At 42.0% G+C, this 20,157-nt stretch overlaps 1 protein-coding gene across 3 annotated transcripts in view; it reads left to right on the forward strand.

Annotated features, from left to right (window-relative positions):
* sgcg (sarcoglycan, gamma) overlaps positions 1–20,157 on the forward strand; it is a 661,907-nt gene that overhangs the window by 306,400 nt on the left and 335,350 nt on the right. For 2 of the 3 annotated variants that reach the window (XM_043691949.1, XM_043691948.1), the window contains one exon: positions 7,799–7,993. In XM_043691949.1, the coding sequence (XP_043547884.1) occupies positions 7,802–7,993 (192 nt within the window). In that variant the 5' untranslated portion in view covers positions 7,799–7,801. The remainder of the gene's footprint in view (positions 1–7,798; positions 7,994–20,157) is intronic. The other variant, XM_043691947.1, reaches the window with a different exon arrangement.

The raw sequence follows: 20,157 nt of genomic DNA on the forward strand, positions 1-20,157 counted from the left end.
CATATGCCATCATCCTGCCCCCCTCCCCTCCCTCCGCCCCCTCGGGATTCCCCAAAACCCAACCCTGAGCCTTGCCACATATTCACTATCCCCCCGACCTCAAACTCTGGAGGCCAATTGATCCATCTCAGGAAAGTACTCACATTTGTGTCCCTCCGATCCCATGTCAACAAATTCTATACCCAGCATGACATGGAGATCTTCTTCTACCACCTCGGTCTCCATACCTTCTTCTTTGACAAAAACTCTCTCTGCGGACCCCTTCTCCCACCTCCAAACTTCCTCCTCCACTTGGTCACCCCCGCCAGCCTTGTACCCGCCTTAAAGTGCTTCATTGCTGACTGCTGACGTGACATCGGACACCTCAATTTCACCGCTCCCCCCACCCACTCCGATCTCACACCCTCGGAACGTGCAGTGCTCCACTCTCTCTGCACCAATCCCCAGTTCACCATCAAATCTGCTGACAAAGGTGGGGCAGTGGTTGTCTGGAGAACGGACCTCTATGTTGCAGAGGCCGAACGCCAACACTCACCACGTCATACCTTCTCCTTGCCCGTGACCCCACCGCGACCCATCAGGCCAAAATCACTCGCACTGTCTGTGCCCTCATTGCCTCTGGTGATTTCCCTTCCACTGTCTCCAATCTCATAGTCCCCGAGCCCTGCACCAGCCAGTTCTATCTATTCCCCAAGATCCTGGCTGATCCACCGTCTCGACATGCTCCTGCCCCACCAAGCTCATCTTGTCCTACCTCGACTCCATCTTCACCCCCTTTGTTCAGGCACTTCCTACCTACATCCGCGATACCAACTACGCCCTCCAATGACCATTCCCTTGTACTTCCACAGCCCCAGTGCTTTATCTTCACTATGGATGTGCAGTCCTTATACATGTTCATATCCCACAAGGATCGCCTCCAGGCCTTCTGCTTCTTCCTCTTCAACAGACCCATCCAGTCCCCCTCCACCAATACTCTCCTCCGCCTCACCGAACTGGTTCTCACCTTAAATAACTTTTCCTTTAACTCCTCCCATTTCTTCCAAATCAAGGGGGTGGCCATGGGTACTGGATGGGCCTCAGCTATGCCTGCCTCTTTGTCAGCTATGTCGAACAGTCCCTCTTCAGCACCTACAAAGGCACTGTGCTCCAACTCTTCCACCTTAACATCGATGACTACATCAGTGCAGCATCCCGTACCCAGGCTGAACTGGAGCAGTTCATCAACCTCACCCACAATTCCCACCCCGCCTTCAAATTCACTTGGCCCATCTCGGACACCTTTCTTGATCTCTGCATTTCTATCTCTGGTAACAGTCTCCAGACAGACGTTTACTACAAACCCACAGACTCCCAAAACTACCTGGACTACACCTCCTACCAGCCAGTATCCTGCAAGAACTCCATCCTGTTCTCCCAATTCCTCTGCTGCATCTGCTCGGATGAGGAGATATTTCAATCCCAAGCATCCTAGATGTCCATCTATTTCGAACAATATACTTTTCCCCACTCTGTCATCCAGACAGCCCTCCACCATGCCACCTCCATTCCCCATTCCACTGCTCTAAGCCCCCTTCCAAATACAATAAAGACAGAGAACCCCTTGTCCTTACCTACCACCCCTACCATCCAACGCATCATCCTTAAACACTTCTGCCAACTCCAACTAGACCGCACCACTAAGAACATCTTCCTCTCCCCATCCCTCTGTGCCTTCCACAACGACCATTCCCTTCAACAGTTCTTGGTTTGTGGCACTCTCCCCACCAACCCCCCTGAACCTCCAGGTACTTTCCACTGCAACCAGAAACGATGTAAAACCTGGCGTGACACCATCCCCCTCACCTCCATCCAGGACCCCAAACAGTCCTTCCAGGTGAGACAGAGATTCAACTGTCTCTCTTCCAAGGTAGTTTACTGCATCAGGTGCTCCCTGTGTGGTCTTCTCTATATCAGGGAAACCAAACATAAACTTAGGGAACGGTTCGCCGGGCACTTCAGCCAGGCCTGCGGGGGCCGACCGGACCTCCCAGTCACTGCCCATTTTAATTCCCCTTCCCACTTCCTTTCCAACATGACCATCCTTGGCCTCCTCCATTGCCATAAGAAATCAAACCGCAAACTGGAGGAACAACACCTCATCTTCCGCCTGGGCAACCTACAGCCCGGAGGACTCAACATTGAGTTCTCCAATTTCAAATAACCTCTCTTCCCAACCCCCAATTCCCTTCCCAGCGCCTCACCCTCTCTTCCACTCCTCCCAGCTGCCTACTGGATTCATTCCTCCCATTGACCAACCGGATTATACCCTCTACACGTCTTCACCTATCCCCACTTCACCACCCTGCCCTCGCCACCCCTTTATCTATCGCTCCCCTTAAACTCATCCCCAGTCCTGAAGAAGGGTTACACCCAAAACATCAACTTCTCCACCTCCTGATGCTGTCTAGCTTGCTGCGTTCTTCCAGCCTCCTGCCTGTCTACTTTCTTTCAAAGATGGAAATGTGTTGCTGGAAAAGCGCAGCAGGTCAGGCAGCATCTAGGGAACAGGAGAATCGACGTTTCTGGCATTAGCCCTTCTTCAGGAAGTCCTGTTCCCTAGATGCTGCCTGACCTGCTGCGCTTTTCCAGCAACACATTTCCATCTCTGATCTCCAGCATCTGCAGACCTCACTTTCTCCTACTTTCTTTCAAAGCAAGGATTTGGCCAAATGACAATTGTCCCTGACTCCTGCTATCTGCCTGCAAGATGACAACCCACCCATTCTTTACACAAAAACATAAGCAGAGAGTGAGTTGCAGATTTCTGCACTCATTATCAGCTGGAGAAATGACCTCGTGAACCTACAACGAGAGGGGAAAAAATAAAAGAAAATCTCTGAACCAATATGTAGTTAAAGCAAATGAAACATTATAAATATTCTAAATGATCTTTAAAAAATCCCCAAGAGAGGCCCAATCAAATTATTTTTCTCCTGATGCCTCGTTTTGTTTTTTTTTGTTTCGAATATAACTGATGAGGTTCCAACAAAGCCACAATCCAATTGGATTTGGCTTCATTGTTCTATTCATCAACTGCATGTGTTAATTAGAGATTCAGTAATTAAATCACAAAAGAGTCCAATCCACAGAAGGTCTGGTACAAATTGACTGTTGCTTTCCTGGAACGTTTCCCTTTGTACAATAAGGTTGAGCAAATGGCAATTGCATCAGATCTCAGCCAAATCCCTCATTCAGCTTAATCACTAGCTGAGAATTGGCTCAACTTTGGGTTTCTGTTTGACTTTTTCAAACAAACAGTGTCTGAATCAATTTAAGCTTTTTTCTCATATACAGATAAACTCAGGTATCAGCTCTATCGTTGGTTCAATAATAAGAAAATCAAATTTGAAAATAAATGCAAATTCCCAGGTTGTGTTCTGAACTAACTCATAAAGCCAGGGTATCAGTAAGGTCCTTTATACATAGATAAAGTTTACACTTGTACAAATTAAAGAACGATTGAGACTTCTGTTGAATTAATTTTGAAGCATCAGTTATTATCGGTGGATTGATGAGAGAAGAATCTGTTCCAGAACCCATAGACATCACTGTACATAATACCTTGCAAGTCAGACATGGCCAGTAGATGAGTAGTCCAGTATGTCTGCCATTACTTACAATCATTTGACTTCAAATTCATTCAGACCGATCTGACAAAATGAATCTTATTGTGGCTTATTGGTGGTCGTGTCTTCCCAGATGTTGAGTTCAGTGTTTAAGGATTCAATTGCTGCCTTTCATTTTTTATTGGCATTTCATCTGCCCACATCCATCACAATATTGAACAGCAGCTCACCAACTTTGTGAATTCAAATGATAGGCCTGCGGGGGACATGAGAAGGTACATGCTGAAACACTGAGCAAAGCCCAGAACAAAACCCTTGTTAATGATACCACAGATTAGAAGTTTCAGAGATCTGGTCAATATGCCTGATTCATTGTATTCCCAATCTTTATACAAAATTAAGTTTGAACAAAATCAGAGACAGTTTTCTTCCCTGCCAAATTTCCCAGCCTATGTTCCGTACTGATGTGAATAAAGCCTCACCAAACTAATCTTCTGTATGATGTATCCTCGTAAATGCCATCATGTTCCTTTGGAATGGGCCTTATCTCCCATCAGTATGACCTTATCTACCGAGGATTAGCTGCCCACTACAGGCTTCCACTTTCAGACAAATTTGAATAAAATGAGATGTCCAATGCTTAATCTTGCTAGGGGCTCTGAAAGGTCCATGGAATATGATTCCAACAATGGCATTGGGATTGCACCCACCAAGAATCTTCACCATTTAAGGATCAGTGGAGATTTCCCATTTAGTATAGAACATGCATTTAGTATAGAACATCGAACGGTACAGCACAGGAATGGACCTTTTGGCTCATGATGCTGTGCAGAACATGATGCCAAATTAAACTAATCACTTTTGCCTCCCTTGGTCCATGTCATTCCATTCCTTGCATATTCATGCACTTATCTAAAAGTTCCTTAAATGCATGTTTCCTAATATTAGACATTTCAAAAATGTTCTGACAGTCAATGCTATTCGTGCATCTCATAATTTTGTAGACTTCTATCAAGTCTCCCCTCAGCCTCCACCACTCCAGAGAAAACAACCTAAGTTTTTCTCGCCTCTCCTTATGACTTATATCGTTGAATCCAGGCAGAATCCTGGTAAACCTCTTTTACACCCTCTCCAAAGCCTTCACATCCTTGCTTATTGGTGACTAGAATTGAGCACAGTAGTCTAAGTGTGGCCTAACCAAAGGCTTATAAAACTGTATAACTGATGCACACTGTTAGGAGCACAACCTGGAGCTTGAGGCTTTAAAGTGCAGTGTGTTGAGTTGTGGTCCTGAGGACATGTGTTATCATAATGGTGTATTTTCTATTTAGGGAGCCTTGAATGATGCAAAAGTCAGAGAAAATTGAAGAGCAAGTGACCCCATACTTCATTATTTCTACCAGTGTTTACATCCTGGGAATCTTGCCCATACCATTGTAACCTTTGCCAAACTCAGACAATAATTATATTTTTGGATCTCATTAATATCATTGATGGCTGCAAATACAATTTCCTGGAAATGAAGCAAGTTTTCATGCTGCTACCACATGGTCTGAAATAGCTGTTCAACAGTTGATGTCCAATCAGATTGGCAGCCTGTAAGATACATCCGCAAATTTGCCATTTCAGTGAAGACACCAACAAAGTGAAAATTTCTGTCTAACACCTTCTGAATGGCAGGGGGAGAAATGAACATAAAACCTGAGAGAACCTGCATTTTCATACAAACCAGCAGTCAAATAAAAATTAAGCACTGTCCATTTAATGATCTTAAATTTCATTAATGACAATGAGGCTTAACACCAGCTTCGTTTACATGAAAGGATAGTCTCAGATAAAATGGTGGCAGCCAGTAACAATGAGCTGAATTTTAGTCGGAGGATCAGATAAGAGGCCACAACTAGAATCTCTGTCCAATTTGATGGAAGGCTCCACAACTGGAAGGGACAATGTGTGTGTCTGAGTCTCAATGGAAGTGGCAAACCCACCAAGTGGTGTTGGGTACTGCCACTATTGGTGGGAGTCTGTGAGGGCACATCACTGGCAGAGGGAGCCTTTTTGTAGAATGCCCAGCTGTGCCTTTTTACAGCCCAGCAGACACACCAGTCAGCTTTGCAAGATGGAAAATACCACTCTCCACCCTCAGCATGTTCCCCAGATGACGATTATTCCATTGATGGACTCCAGCCACAATTCATTTTTCACACACTGAATGAAGACTGACTTCAATTGACCAGATGGCTATGAGCTCAGAATCACAGAAATGTTGCGGTGCAGCAGGAAACTATTTGGCCCATCATGCTTGCACCGACTGTACAAACAAGCATCTTTGCCTTGTGCCAATCTCCTGCTTCTCCCCCAAAACCGCTGCACATTATTTCTATTCTAATAATTAGCCCCTTCCCTCTTGATGCTTCAATTCGTACCTGCCTCCACCACATTTCCAGGCAGTGCATTCCAAACTCTAACAAGTTTTCACTCACATCACTCTTGCTTCATTTGCACATCACTTTAAATTTATCCCTTTTCATTCTTGTTCCTTTTACGAGTGGGACCAGCTTCTTCCTATCAACAGTACCTTGCCCATTCAAGATTTTTAAAACCTCTATCAAATTTCCTTTTATTCCAGGGAAAACAGTCCCAACCTCTTCAATCTCTCCCCATGATTGAAATTTCCCATTCCCGAGAACAGTTTTCTTGTAAATTGCTTCTGCATTGTCTCAACTGCACTCACATCTTCCCTATAGTGTGGTGCCCAGAACTATACACAACACTCCAGCAGGGATCTAAAAAGCTCCTTCTACAAGTTCAACATCGCCTTCTTGCTTTTGTGGTCTTTGAGCTGCTGGGTCACGGTTAGTTTTCATCACACACCTCATCTACCAACTTCACCTCATCTACCCCCTACCTATTTACTTTCAACTCCATCCCACTGATCTTCCTCCCCTCTCCCTTCTCTCTCTTTCCCACGCACTGCACTCCCTGAAGCGAGACCTTTGAAAATGGCTGCAGGGAGGAATGCACAGGCTGCCTGAATTTGCATGAATTTACTGTCGGGCCCACATCCAAACCAGTGTCTGTCTCAGGATGAATAAGGGCCAACATGCCTGTAAATGCTGGTCTGAGCTGACTACAATCAGTTGCTTTCCTACTTCATTTGAAATTTCTCCGTGAGTCATCCTCAGAGAGCACGGAGATACAGTGAAGATGAACACAGCAGGAGTTTACTGAGGAGAACTCATGGATCTTAGCAGCACAAAATCTGACAATTAAGTTGTTTAACAGTTGGAATAACTTAGTTGCAAAAGTGAAGAGATTTAATCATGTTTGTCAAATTGTATGTGCTGAACACAGTAAATCATTATTCCCTTGTGGAGATGCAGAACTATAAATGGGCCTCACTCTGGGCCCTGTCTTCATTCGATTAAGTTCTCAGGCAGTGAATCTTGTTATGAAAATAGCAGAGAGGAGAATTATGTAGGCTTTGTGGATGGGAGGTCTGCTGGGACTCACCTGGCTTGAATATGTAATTCTAGGGCTTGCAGAATTGCCCAGCGTCCTGACAGTTGATTAGCTTCTGCATCAGGAAGCATTGTAACAGATGTTGCCTGCTGTTAGTGTTGATAAATAGACCATGTCAACAAAATTTTAATCTCCCAGCGTAACTCAAAGCTTTTATTAATGGAATGCCCTGGGAATTCTATGCCTGATGCATTATACATTATGGGTGTTCTTTCCTTCCTGACAGTCACCTGCAGTTGATTTCTCTTTTATTAAGAAGTTATTTTGCCAGTTTCCTGACACTGATGGATTTGTCTGTGTGATGGCCTTTCATTACAAAGCAGGGGGCTTGTTAGCACAGCTGGTTTGCAATACAGAATGATGCCAACAGCGAGGGTTCAATTCCTGCACTAGTTGAGGTTACTGTGAAGGTGCCATCTTCTCAATCTCACCCCATACGTTAGTCTACCACCAGTCCTGTCCAATGACAGAGTAGGACTATGGTGACTTTGCCTTTTATTTCTAACAGATGAAACAGAACTTGAATGACATCCACCACCTTTTTGCATCAAGCGAACCTTATTTAGACACTTGGTTTGTCCATTTTACAATCTCCAAGACTTGTCAAAAATAAGATATTTTTATTTGGTTATGGAATGTAACTAATTTCCCTTCTCTCCCTCTCCTAGCAGATGGTACGAGAACAATACCTGACAACACAAGGCTGCAGCCTACAGAGGCCAGAGAACCAATATGTCTACAAGATTGGGATCTATGGCTGGAGGAAGCGCTGCCTTTATTTATTTGTGCTGCTGCTTCTCATCATCTTGGTTGTGAATTTTGCATTGACCATCTGGATTCTCAAAGTGATGTGGTTTTCCACAGTAAGTGTTACCTTGGTTTTCTAGCATCCATTTATTTTATTTTGAATGCACTTCTTGACAATGCTTTGTTAAACAGACGATTAGAAATTTTTCATCTTTTTCTCTTTATCTTTTTCTGTTCCCTTCCTAATTCTATCTGTGTGTCCATCACCATCTCCTTCATTCTCCATATTCTCTCATTCATTTTCATTCGGTGAGATTCGATTGTTCTTGATAGTTTCTCATTTTTACAACTGATTAGATTATAAATTGCGCAATCAGATTACAAGGATGATTGCAAATGTCAGCTGCTCAAGTCACAAGCTTTTAACACTGGACTAACTGCAGCTACAGACACATTAGTTGTGTATTTGTGCGTACAGAAAACACATGCAATAAAGGTGAATATAGTATGACCTGAAGGATGTTGATGATAATTAAGAAGAATATTATTGAGTTTTAGAGGTTATTCTTATAACTTTAATAAGTGATGGATGTAAAAATGTTCTTGAGCATCATTTACAAGGTCTTCTGAATGGCTTATTGTATATATATATATATATGATTCAATAAATAATAAATGATTCAGCAGAATTGTTATTCTAGCAATACAGCACGGTGCAGCCAAATCCTTGACCCAATAACAGATTAGCAATAACAAAAGCTAGACTCATTTTAGGTACCTTAATGGTTTTTCTTTTTCAAATACTGGGTGTGAAGTCAAACTACTTGAGATCACTTACTTGTCCGGGAGCTTCTGGGAGATGACAGGTTGTTATTTCCATCACATGCAATACAAATACTAACTCAAAGCTACCAGGAACTTTTCAGCTTAAGTGTGATGGCTGTATCTTAATACATGGTCTGTTCTATACATGGCAGTACATTTCTCACTAGGCCATGCCTGGGAAAGTTGGATTGAAGCCAGAAGATGCCATAACTGGGAGGATTAGTGTTCAAATCACCCTAAAGGCCCACAGAGTACAGCAACGATCTTCTAGATTGCTGAAGAATACCTTAGGCTTTCACTGCTTTAATTACACTCTTCCCTATCACCGGACCTCCCATGGACTTTTGTTCTTCTGGTCTTGCCAGCTCTTGGCAGATGACCTCATGGTCATTTGGATCAATGTCACTTTCTAATGCACAATTTCAGAATTAAATTTTCTAGATGAATAGCAGTGTCCAAGAAATTTTACCCAAATTGAGAAGTCCTGTTTATTTCAGTCCAAAAGATGTTCTGGGACTAAAAGGAACTATTACACCTGATTGGCAATTCATGATTTTGTGGGATTTTGTTAATGTCAACAAGACCATTTCTTCTATAAAATGGATCATAAAGGTTATGTTGAGCTATGTTTGAATACCTGCAGCAGTCTGGCTGAGTTGATGGCCTTTTCAAAAAGAGGTGATACTTATTCAGATCCCGGATCCCTGAAACTACTTAATAAAGCACCAATTTCCATTTGTGACAGTGCCTGGCAGACCTCCAGACAATCTATGGTGGGTCATTTGAAAGAAATATCTCCTGCAAAGGGTGTCTGTATAAATTGTATCACAAGAGAAGATCTCAGAATCCATTCCATTTATCAAACAGATAATATTTATTGTTGGAAAGTCAGGTGTCAGCCAAGTAGCTGAACACTAGCAATGATTCACAGTCTTATTGTTCCTCACTACATGAGCTATCTAGTTGAATCCTCTTTGGCTTACTCCCCATGTCCTCTGATGTTTTTTATTCTCTCTCAAACTGGCTTTTTGTTTTTTAATAGAATTTGTGATCTCTGCTACACAAAGGATTGAGATACAGAATTCACTTTAATCAACCAAGTGACATTTCTTTTCTAATCTTCCATCTAATTAATTCTGTCATCATATCACTTGCCTGCTGTTGGCCACTGGCCCCATGCTTTGATGGTCCAGTTTCAATTAATTGTAATCTGTGAGCTGTCTGTCTGATCCACATGCCAGTAGGCAGCACAGCAACATGGAAGGGCAGGAAGTCAAACAGGGCAGCCATACAGCACTGTTTTAAAGGAGAGCGATGGGCTGATTTAATGATGTAGACGAGGAATGACAAGAATTACTGCCAGCAAAGAGCAGGAAGACTTATCCTGCTCAGCTACAAGTGTAGAAAATGCAATACAGTCTGACTTTCTTCTTGTCAGATCTCATTCCCACAAATCTTTTAAGACTTGATAGTTCTGTTTTTTCCCCAACTCCTTGCATTATAATGAGATTGCATGGCATGGTGTAGAACAGCCTGTCTCTAGCCAAGCAATCACAAGCTCAGTTACAAAAATGTGGTGGCACAGTGGCTCAGTGGTTAGCACTGCTGCCTCACAGTGCCAGGGACCATGGTTTGATTCCGGCCTCGGGTGACTGTCTTTGTGGAATTGCACATTCTCTCCATGTCTGCGTTTCCTCCAGTTTCCTCCCATAATCCAAAGTTTTAGTGTTTAGGGATGTGTAGATTAGATGCATTAGTCAGGTGTAAATGTAGAGTGGTACGGGAATGGGTCTGGGTGGGTTACTCTTTGGAGGGTCGGTGAGGACCTATTGGGCTGAATGGCCTGTTTCCACACTGTAGTGATTCTAAAAAAAGACCCAGTCAAAGTTCATTTGAAAACCACAGCAGCAAAGCCTCTGGAACCTGGCAGTAGGACAGTTCTTGTCTTCTTGGCCTTGCTTCAACCCCTTTATCAGTGAATTAGAGCTGATCGAATGACCAGAATCAGGACATGTTCCTCTCACCGTAGATTCCTCTCAAAATAGATTCCTCTCACAATAGATTCCTCTCACTGTAGATTCTTCTCACCATAGATTCCTCTCACCATAGATTCTTCTCACCATAGATTCCTCTCACCGTAGATTCCTCTCACCGTAGATTCCTCTCACTGTAGATTCCTCTCACCATAGATTCCTCTCACCGTAGATTCCTCTCACTGTAGATTCCTCTCACCATAGATTCCTCTCACCGTAGATTCCTCTCACTGTAGATTCCTCTCACCATAGATTCTTCTCACCGTAGATTCCTCTCACTGTAGATTCCTCTCACCATAGATTCCTCTCACCATAGATTCTTCTCACCATAGATTCCTCTCACAATAGATTCCTCTCACCGTAGATTCCTCTCACTGTAGATTCCTCTCACCATAGATTCTTCTCACCGTAGATTCCTCTCACTGTAGATTCCTCTCACAATAGATTCTTCTCACCGTAGATTCCTCTCACTGTAGATTCCTCTCACCGTAGATTCCTCTCACCATAGATTCTTCTCACCGTAGATTCCTCTCACCGTAGATTCCTCTCACCGTAGATTCCACTCACCGTAGATTCCACTCACCATAGATTCCTGTCACCTAGATTCCTCTCACAATAGATTCTCTCAACATAGATTCCTCTCATCGTAGATTCCTCTCAGCATCGATTCCTCTCACCGTAGATTCCTCTCACAATAGATTCCTCTCACAATAGATTATCTCACAATAGATTCCTCTCACCGTAGATTCCTCTCACCATAGATTCCTCTCACCGTAGATTCCTCTCACTGTAGATTCCTCTCACCATAGATTTCAGGCAGGCAAGCCCCTCGTCTTCCCCGCATCAATAGAAAGAACAGACTCCTCTTCTTTATCAAGACAGACTTTATCTCTGATAATGTCTCAGTAACCCACACAGTACCTATTTTAGTAACTTTTGTATCCTCTTTGTAATGAGTTATCTCTAAGCTGTACACGAGTGAACTCTAAGCGAGTGAATTATGTCTTTGTATGTATTCAGTATTGCTTTTCAATTCCATTAAATCCAAAATCAGGAATAATCCCATTCACCATTTTTGGTGGTAAATGTTAATCCACATAGCAATCTTTAATCACCAGCATATTTATAACCCTCATCTCCATTTTATATATGTTTTTGCTTGTACAGGTCGTTCTGCTATTACGTGCGTTACAATAGTGCGAATTCGCTGTAATGCAATTGACAAGTTGGGGACTCTGTTTCTAAAGCGCAAACTTTTAACGTATGTGTTGCTTATAACGCGAATCCAATCCCATTAGATTAAATGGTGCTGTTATTGCACAATTTTCTTATAACACGGGGTTGCACAAGAATGGAACCACCATGTTATAGCCGAACCAACTCTATTTAAATTGTATATCTTGTTCCTACTCTTCCTTAGAAAATGCGTTGCTTTACATTCCATGCATTACTTCTGGAGATAGCAAAGGTCAGTTTGTCTAACCCTATGAGAAACTAATGACGATGATGTAAAATTTGAGGACATTTTAGTTACAATGTTCATAGTATGTTATATCTATGATGGTACACGCAAATGGAAGAAGTGGTTTCAAAAAATATGGAAGAGGTGAATCCTTAAGAACGCTCGGTGCTGTTTGTAATTGTTAACAACTTTAATTTTCGGCAAGATGCTGAAATTTATAACCCAATTTGGCATGATGCAAGGAAAACCATTCCTCCTGAAGTCATTATAAAGTAAAGCCAAGTCGATCAGTATATTTCACAGGGAAGATATTTTGCCTCTGCCAGTAATTGTAATAATGGTTCACTAATTGGAGCTATGCTTTGAATCTTGTATACAATTATGGTGCACTATATTGCAGGAAGGTTTGTTGGAAGCCAAGTTGGAATTTATTCCTTCTGCTAGAAATGTCAGAGCTGTGAAACTGCACTGTAAAAGTCTCAATCCTGCCACTTGAATATACAATTGAGGCCAACCTCCTGTTTGCAGTGCAGCATTATTGTAACTCTTAGGTTTTGCAAAAGACATATGCCCATCAACTTTCTCAAGTGATTGTACAAGATTCCATGCATCATATTAAAAATAACAGAAAATTGTTATAACCAACAGTTATCCCTCTATCATTATAACTAAATCAGACTATCTAGCTATTTGACTATTGCTGTATGCAGGAACTTATTCTGCGTAAATTGGATGCTACATACTGTGTTACAAAAATGACAACAATACTTTAAAGGTCATAATAAGTTTTGGGACATGCTTAAATTTAGGAAGTCCACCATCTATGCAAGATATTTCTTTCTTCTTGTTCCCTTCATTGCCACAACATAATTTAAATAGTTCCTTTAATGTAGCCCTGCAGTACTTTACAGTGTTACCAAACAAACGCTGACAAGGGTGGCACAGTGTATAGCCCTTCTGCCTCACTGCACCAGGGAATTGAGTTCAATTCCAGCCTTGGGCAACTGTCTGTGTAAAGTTTGCACATTCTCCCTATGCCTGTGTGTCTTTCCTGCAAGTTTCCTCCCACAGTCACAAAGATGGGGTATAACGGTGGCTCAGTGGTTAGCACTGCTGCCTCACAGAGCCAGGGACCTGGGTTCAATTCTTGCCTTGGGTGACTGTCTGTGTGGAGTTTGCACATTCTCCCAGTGTCTGCGTGGGTTTCCTCCCACAATCCAAAGGTGTGCAGGCCAGGTGAATTGGCCATGCTAAATGGCCCATAGTGTTCAGGGGTAAGCCAGGGCATTAGTCAGGGGTAAATATGGGTAGTGGAATGGGTCACTCTTTGGACGGTCAGGTTGGAATTGTTGGGCCAAAGGGCCTGTTTCCATACTCTAGGGAATTTAATCTTAAATGTGCAGGTTAGGTGGATTAGCCATGGGATATCATAGAATCCCTATAATATGGAAACAGGCCATTCGGTCCAACAAGCCCATACTGACCCTCCGAAGAGTAACTCACCCTGACCCATTCCCCCACCCTGTATTTATCCCTGATCGATGCACCAAATCTTCACATCCCTGAACACTGTGGGCAATTTAGCATGGCTGATTCTCCTAACCTGCACATCTTTGAATTGTGAGCGGAAACCCAGGCAAAATGGGAAGAATGTGCAAACTCCACACAGATAGTTGCCTGAGACTGGAATCGAACCCAGGTCCCTGACATTGTGAGGCAGCAATGCCAACCACTGACCATCCATGCTGCCCCAAATGCAGGGTTTCCAGGTAGGGGAGTGGGATGCTGTTCCGAGGGTCGGTGTGCACTCGACGGGCTCCGTGATTTGCTTCCACACTATAGGGATTCGAAACAGTTGCATAAAGAGATTTGAGGACACATAAATTATAGATTGGCAAGAAATGCTAGCTTAACCAATGATATTAACAACCTGTGAACAAATTTAAAGGAAAAGAATTTGATGAAGGAAGTAAGTGTTAAAGTGAAGGGATAATGAGGCAGAAAACAGATAGATTTAAGAAAGAAATTCCAGGCCTAGTCTGCTGACAGCCTGGTCACTAAGGTGAACAGATTAAAGTTGGGAATGAGAAATAGCCAAACTGGCTGTTTTGTGCACATGAGTCAGGCCAGAGGATTTCCTGCTCTGACATTTCATTCATTTTTCCCAATAGAACTGTTGATGTTTTCACTGAAATTCGCCTCTAGGCTCCATAACTGCTATATTTGGAAATGATTTTAGTTCACTGAGTGACCACCAAACCTCTTGCTGATCCAACACTTCATAGAAGAATTCCTGGAGGCAACTCCACAAATAAAGGAAGCCACTTTACTGAGAACAGGAGAGAGGCACCAGCTAGTGGTGGGTCAGGTTTTTATCACTGACCACATGCTGCTGACCTTGATAAAATCCGACTGCCCTTGCTGCTCTCATTTGCTAGAGGTTTTTGATTAGATTCCCTACAGTCTGGAAACAGGCCCTTCGGCCCAACCAGTCCACACCGACCCTCCAAAGAGTAACCCACCCAGACCCATTTCCTTCTGACGAATGCACCCAACACTATGGGCAATTTAGCATGGCTAATTCACCTGAACAGCACATCTTTGGACTGTGGGAGGAAACTGGAGCACCCAGAAGAAACCCACGCAGACATGGGGAGAATGTGCAAACTCCACACAGTCACCCGAGTCTGGTATCGAACCTGGGACCCTGGTGCTGTGAGGCAGCAGTGCTAGCCACTGTGCCGCCCCTAACAGTTCTAACAGCTAACTTTGGAATTGAGTTTCAATACTAAGCCTAAGCAGGTTTAATATTTTACCATACAGTATGCAATTATGTTCTTATTCGTGATAGAATAGTTACCAGGCCCCACCCCTTGCACAGGTTGTAAGCTCTACCTCAAAAGGCAGCATGGTTGGTCAATAGTTAGCATTGCTTCCTCACAGTGCCAGGACCTGGGTTCGATTCCCACCTCGGGCGACTGTCTATGTGGAGTTTGCACATTCTCCCTGTGTCTGCGTGGGTTTTCTCCAGGTCCTCCAGTTTCCTCCCACAGTCCAAAGATGTGCAGGTTAGGTGAATTGGCCATGCTAAACTGCCCGTAGTGTTCAGGGATGTATAGATTAAGTGCATTAGTCAGGGGTAAATGTAGGGGAGTGTGTTTGGGTGGGTCACTCTTCGGGGGGTCGGTGTAGATCTGTTGAGCCAAAGTGGCCTGTTTCCACACAGTAGGGATTCTATGAATAGGTCAGCAAAAATAAAAATGGAGCTGTACCTTACATTGTTTGCTATGTGTGAGTGGCAATGAGTTTTTATTGGAGAGTTTCCCACTACGAGGTGTAGTGAGATTTCTCACCATTACTCACTATGTTCATATCATTAACAAGCCACCCACCCGTGTATTCAAGAGACATCAGCTAGGCTGCACAGGAGTTTGGAGCGGAAAGGAAAGATCCAATTGTTGTGGTCCACATGGATAACAATGGCATAGATAGAAAAAAGAAAGAGGTTCCGCTGAGGGAATATGAGCATCCAGAGGCTGAATTAAAAAGCAACCCAAAAGCAATAATCTCTGGATGATGATCTGAGTCACACATTATTTGGCGCAGGGTCAACAAAATTAAAGAGGTAAATGCATGATTCAAAGATTGGTGTGGGAGAAATGGATTCAAATTCATGGGACATTGTCACTAGTACTAGGGAGAGAAGGAGCTGTTGCACTATCATAGCTTCCAGCTAAAGCATGCTGGGGCCAGAGTTCTAGCGAATCACATAACTAGGGCTGTGGATTGGATTTTAAACTAAATCATCAGGATGGAGGGTTCAGTTGCATGGAAAATTATGAAAAATGTTAAAATGGGGGAGGGCTAAGCAGAAGTTATTAAAGTTTCCAGAACAAGTAATGGAACTGAAAATATGGCAGGAATCTAACTTCAGCCCATGGCAGATAGGGGACAACTATGAGAAGGGGGGAGGTCAATACAGGACTGAGGGTGTTGTCCTTAAATGCAGGAGTATACAAAACAAGCTAAATATGCTTGTAGTGCAGACCACGTTTCGCGGGTATGAAATTATGGGTATCACTGAGACGTGATTATAATGGAATCTGGACTGGGAACTAAATAACCAAGGATACACATCATATTAATAAGACAGGCAGATAGATGGAGTTGCCTCATTAGTATGAAATGAAATTAGATCAATAGCAAGGGGTGGTATAGATTCGGAAGTCATAGAATCTGTGTGAGTAGAGTTGAGGAACCACAAAGGAAAAAAGACCATGATGAAAGTTGTGTACAGGCCTCCTAGCATCACGTGGAGAAGAAAATAAATCAGGAGGTACAAAAGGCATATGAGAAAAGTACTACTACAACAATCATGGTGAATTTAATATGCAGGTAGACTGTCAAAATCAGATTGATTGTGAACCTTAATAAAAGGAATTCGCAGAATGTCTATATGATGTTATTTGGAACAGCTTGTGGTACAGATCACTAAGGAACAGGCAGTTTTGGATTTGATGATGTGTAATGAGGGAAACTTGATTAGGAAGCTTAAGGTGAAGGATTTGACGGAAAAAAGGAGTTAAAGGCTGGTCAAGGGTTACAGGGGGTGGACAGGAAGATTGAATCATCAAGTTGATCAGCCATGATCTTATTAAATACTGGAGCAAGTATAAGGGACTGAAAGGCCTCACTGGCTCATAGTTTGTACATTTTTCATTTGTGATATATTTAATTAGAGTTAGGAAACAAAATAGCAGTAACACTACACTACAGGTCATATTCTATCAACCATCAGTCAGTAAGAAAGATACAGAAAACAAATTTGCAAGAAGGTTACAAAATGATACAAAAACTGCAAAATAAGACTTTGGAGTACTTTGTTTAAAGTGTTACAAAGAGATTAGAAACAAAGACACCTGGAGGTAATTGTACACAGGTCTCTGAAAGTAGGCATGTTGTGAGAAAAGTTACATCTAAAAATATTTGTTTTATAGAAGAACAAATCACAAACAGAAGGATGCTATTCTTAATCTTTTTTAAAGATATTTGTTAGGTCTGGGGTAGATTATTGTGGACAGTTCTGGGAACCACACCTTAGGAAGGATGCCGAGACCTCAGGGTGTCGAGAAGTTTCACTGAAATGATACCAGGGATAAGAAGGCTTGATTATGCTGGACGAGTGAATGGTTGTCTTAAAAGATGACAGATTTAAGAGACTTCTTCAAAATCTTGAAGGGTTTTGATGGAATACATAAAAAGGACTTGTTTCCAGAATAGCAGTGATGCGATGCATGCAACACAGAGGAGGAGGGGTCTTTCAGCAAGAGGCCATGTCCACCAAGTATCCTCAGGGATTAATTCCATTCCTTCAGCCTAAACCAGGAGCACTGTGTATTGCGACTCTGTTTTTCAAAAGACAAGAAAAAGGCCAGACAAATTAACTGCCATGTCCTCAGGACAGGAGGATGAAATCACAGCCAATTTCAACAGCAAGTCTGGTTAAGGTGGGGCTCAGTGTTGTTAATCCCTCCAACACACATGGAAAGGGTTTCAACAATAAACTGCTGATAATCACTCTAGAAGGATGCTTGAGTGCTTTCAGCATCTGTGCAGCCAATATTCCAGCATGAGTCACTTGCCAGCCTGAAGGTAGAAAATGGGACGATTCAGCAGTTTATGTTCTTTGAACTGTGAAGATTGGCACAAATTATTGATATCAACAATACATTATGTTGATATAAAACTCTGACTCTTAGCTGATGTAAATGTGATAAACAATTGGTATGATCTTTGTTAATTATTTAACAGAGAGGTGTTATTGCTGTTGAACTTTGGTACACCATGGAATTACTCTGAAGAATGGGAGTCATGGAGTCAGACAGCATGGAAACAGACCCTTTACTCCAACCAGTCCATTATAACCATAATCCCAAAGTAAACTAATCTCACCTGCCTGCGCTTGGCCCAAGTCCCTCCAAACATTTCTTAATCATGTACTTATCCAAATGACTTTTAAACATTGTAACTGTTCCTCCATCCACCACTTCCTCTGGGGCTCTTACCACACACAAACCACTCTCTGTGTAAAAATATTGCCTGTCATGTCCTTTTTAAATCTTTCTCCTCTCACCTTAAAAAGATGCCTCCTGCTCTTGAAATCCCCCACCCTATGGAAAAGATATCTGCTTTTCCTCTTATCTATACGTCTCATGATTTTATACATCTCTATAAGTCATCCTCAACCTCCTACTCTCCAGTGAAAAAGGTCATTGAGTAATAGTCATTAAGTTCACCTAAAGTTCTGCATACAGAGGATTCCTCATCTCAGCCAGGCTAACAGACAGCAAGTGTTTCCTACAGCAGCTAAGGACATTGAATGATTAAAATGTTCTTATTCTGCTCTGCATTCATAACAGCCAATAATAAGTCCAAAGCTGTGGAAATAGTCTGCCTTCCTCTTTCAAGAATAGTGTAATACCATAAATCCAAAAGGAGGGCAGAGATAATTTTATGAAATTGAACGAAAAGTATGAGCTTGGGCTTCAGTCATATTAACCTTCTAAAGATCATTCATTTAATTGGAAGCTCAGGCTCACATCAGGGTGTTTCCTTTCTGTAAAGTAAAAGAATTTATGAACAGTTTGAAATATACATTTCCCTGTTAACACACCAAATCTCTCATTGATAGAGTGTGGGCAAGTTAAAAGTTGCCAGGAATACCAATGATGAATGAATAATGGACAGAAATTCAATTAAATTGTGACTGTTTTTCAAAGATGCCATTAACAAATGAGAAAACGTCAGAAGAATGGCCAAACTAATTGCTCAAATAAATTATTCACTTTTTTTTGGCTGTTATTTTTCTTCTCCACTTCAATTATTATGTAAAGGAAGAAATCAGACTTATTCCTCTTACTTTGACTGCTTGATGGTACAAACATTTAATGTTTCAAACAAGCCTTTCCATAAGACTAGATGTCCGGGAATAACCTGCTTAGCAGGGAGAGAGTTCAGAAGAGATGACTGGGGGTTCAGTGAAAAGATGTGTTTTAGGAAGATTTTCAAAAGACTGAGAAGCTGATAGGTGACAGATTTAGGGAAGACATTTTGAACGCAGCGTTTAAGAATATGAATTGATTTGACTGAATTGGAAGGCATGAACTGATTTGTTTTTCCTCATCTCACACCTTCACTGGTCAAAACAAAATTTGAATTTAAAAAGGGAGTTGATATTACCAACTTATATATTTTAGAATAATCAAACCACATTATAAAGTTCAGTATCTGAAACTCAATCAGTTTCCTTAAGGAACAAATTGCTGCAAACAAACTTACTTAAGTAAATATGTAAATATGATTAGCAAAAGGAGTAAACTGTGTAACAAACATAACTACACTTGAAAAATAACACACACCGCACCAGAAGAAAAAAAATACGACTGCCCGGAGAACTATTTTAAATGTACTTTGACCAAGGAACCGTTAAATTCAGAAAAGAGAATTTTTAACTGGTAGTTCAAATGTTGGTCTACAGCCAAAATCACTTCGCAAATCAGCTATTGACTGTATGCATTCAGCTTTCTGGCAACCATTTCAAATTCTCTTTTAGGAATCTTCCACTTGTGGTGATGAGCTTTTTCTGTGAGATTACAACTCCTCATCTTTGGGATGGGTTTCAGAGAAAAGAGAGTAGTAGTGGCAAAGGTGACTGCTCCATCAAGTTGTCTCTCTCTGACTGTCTCTGTTCAAAACCAGTACCTTTATTTTCAACATACTGGGTCATGTCTCCTATCTGAAAATGTTGTTGGTTTGGAATCTAAATCCATGCAGCTGTTTCCTTTGCAAATGCAACAGTAATGGTGCTGTAGCAATATTGGCTGTCTTTTGCTTTGCAAAGTGCTGTCTATCATTGATTGGAAATAGACATAAATTAATATTTTGAATAACATGTTAATAA

Source organism: Chiloscyllium plagiosum, chromosome 6 (assembly GCF_004010195.1).
Source record: "Chiloscyllium plagiosum isolate BGI_BamShark_2017 chromosome 6, ASM401019v2, whole genome shotgun sequence".
Lineage (NCBI taxonomy): Eukaryota > Metazoa > Chordata > Chondrichthyes > Orectolobiformes > Hemiscylliidae > Chiloscyllium > Chiloscyllium plagiosum.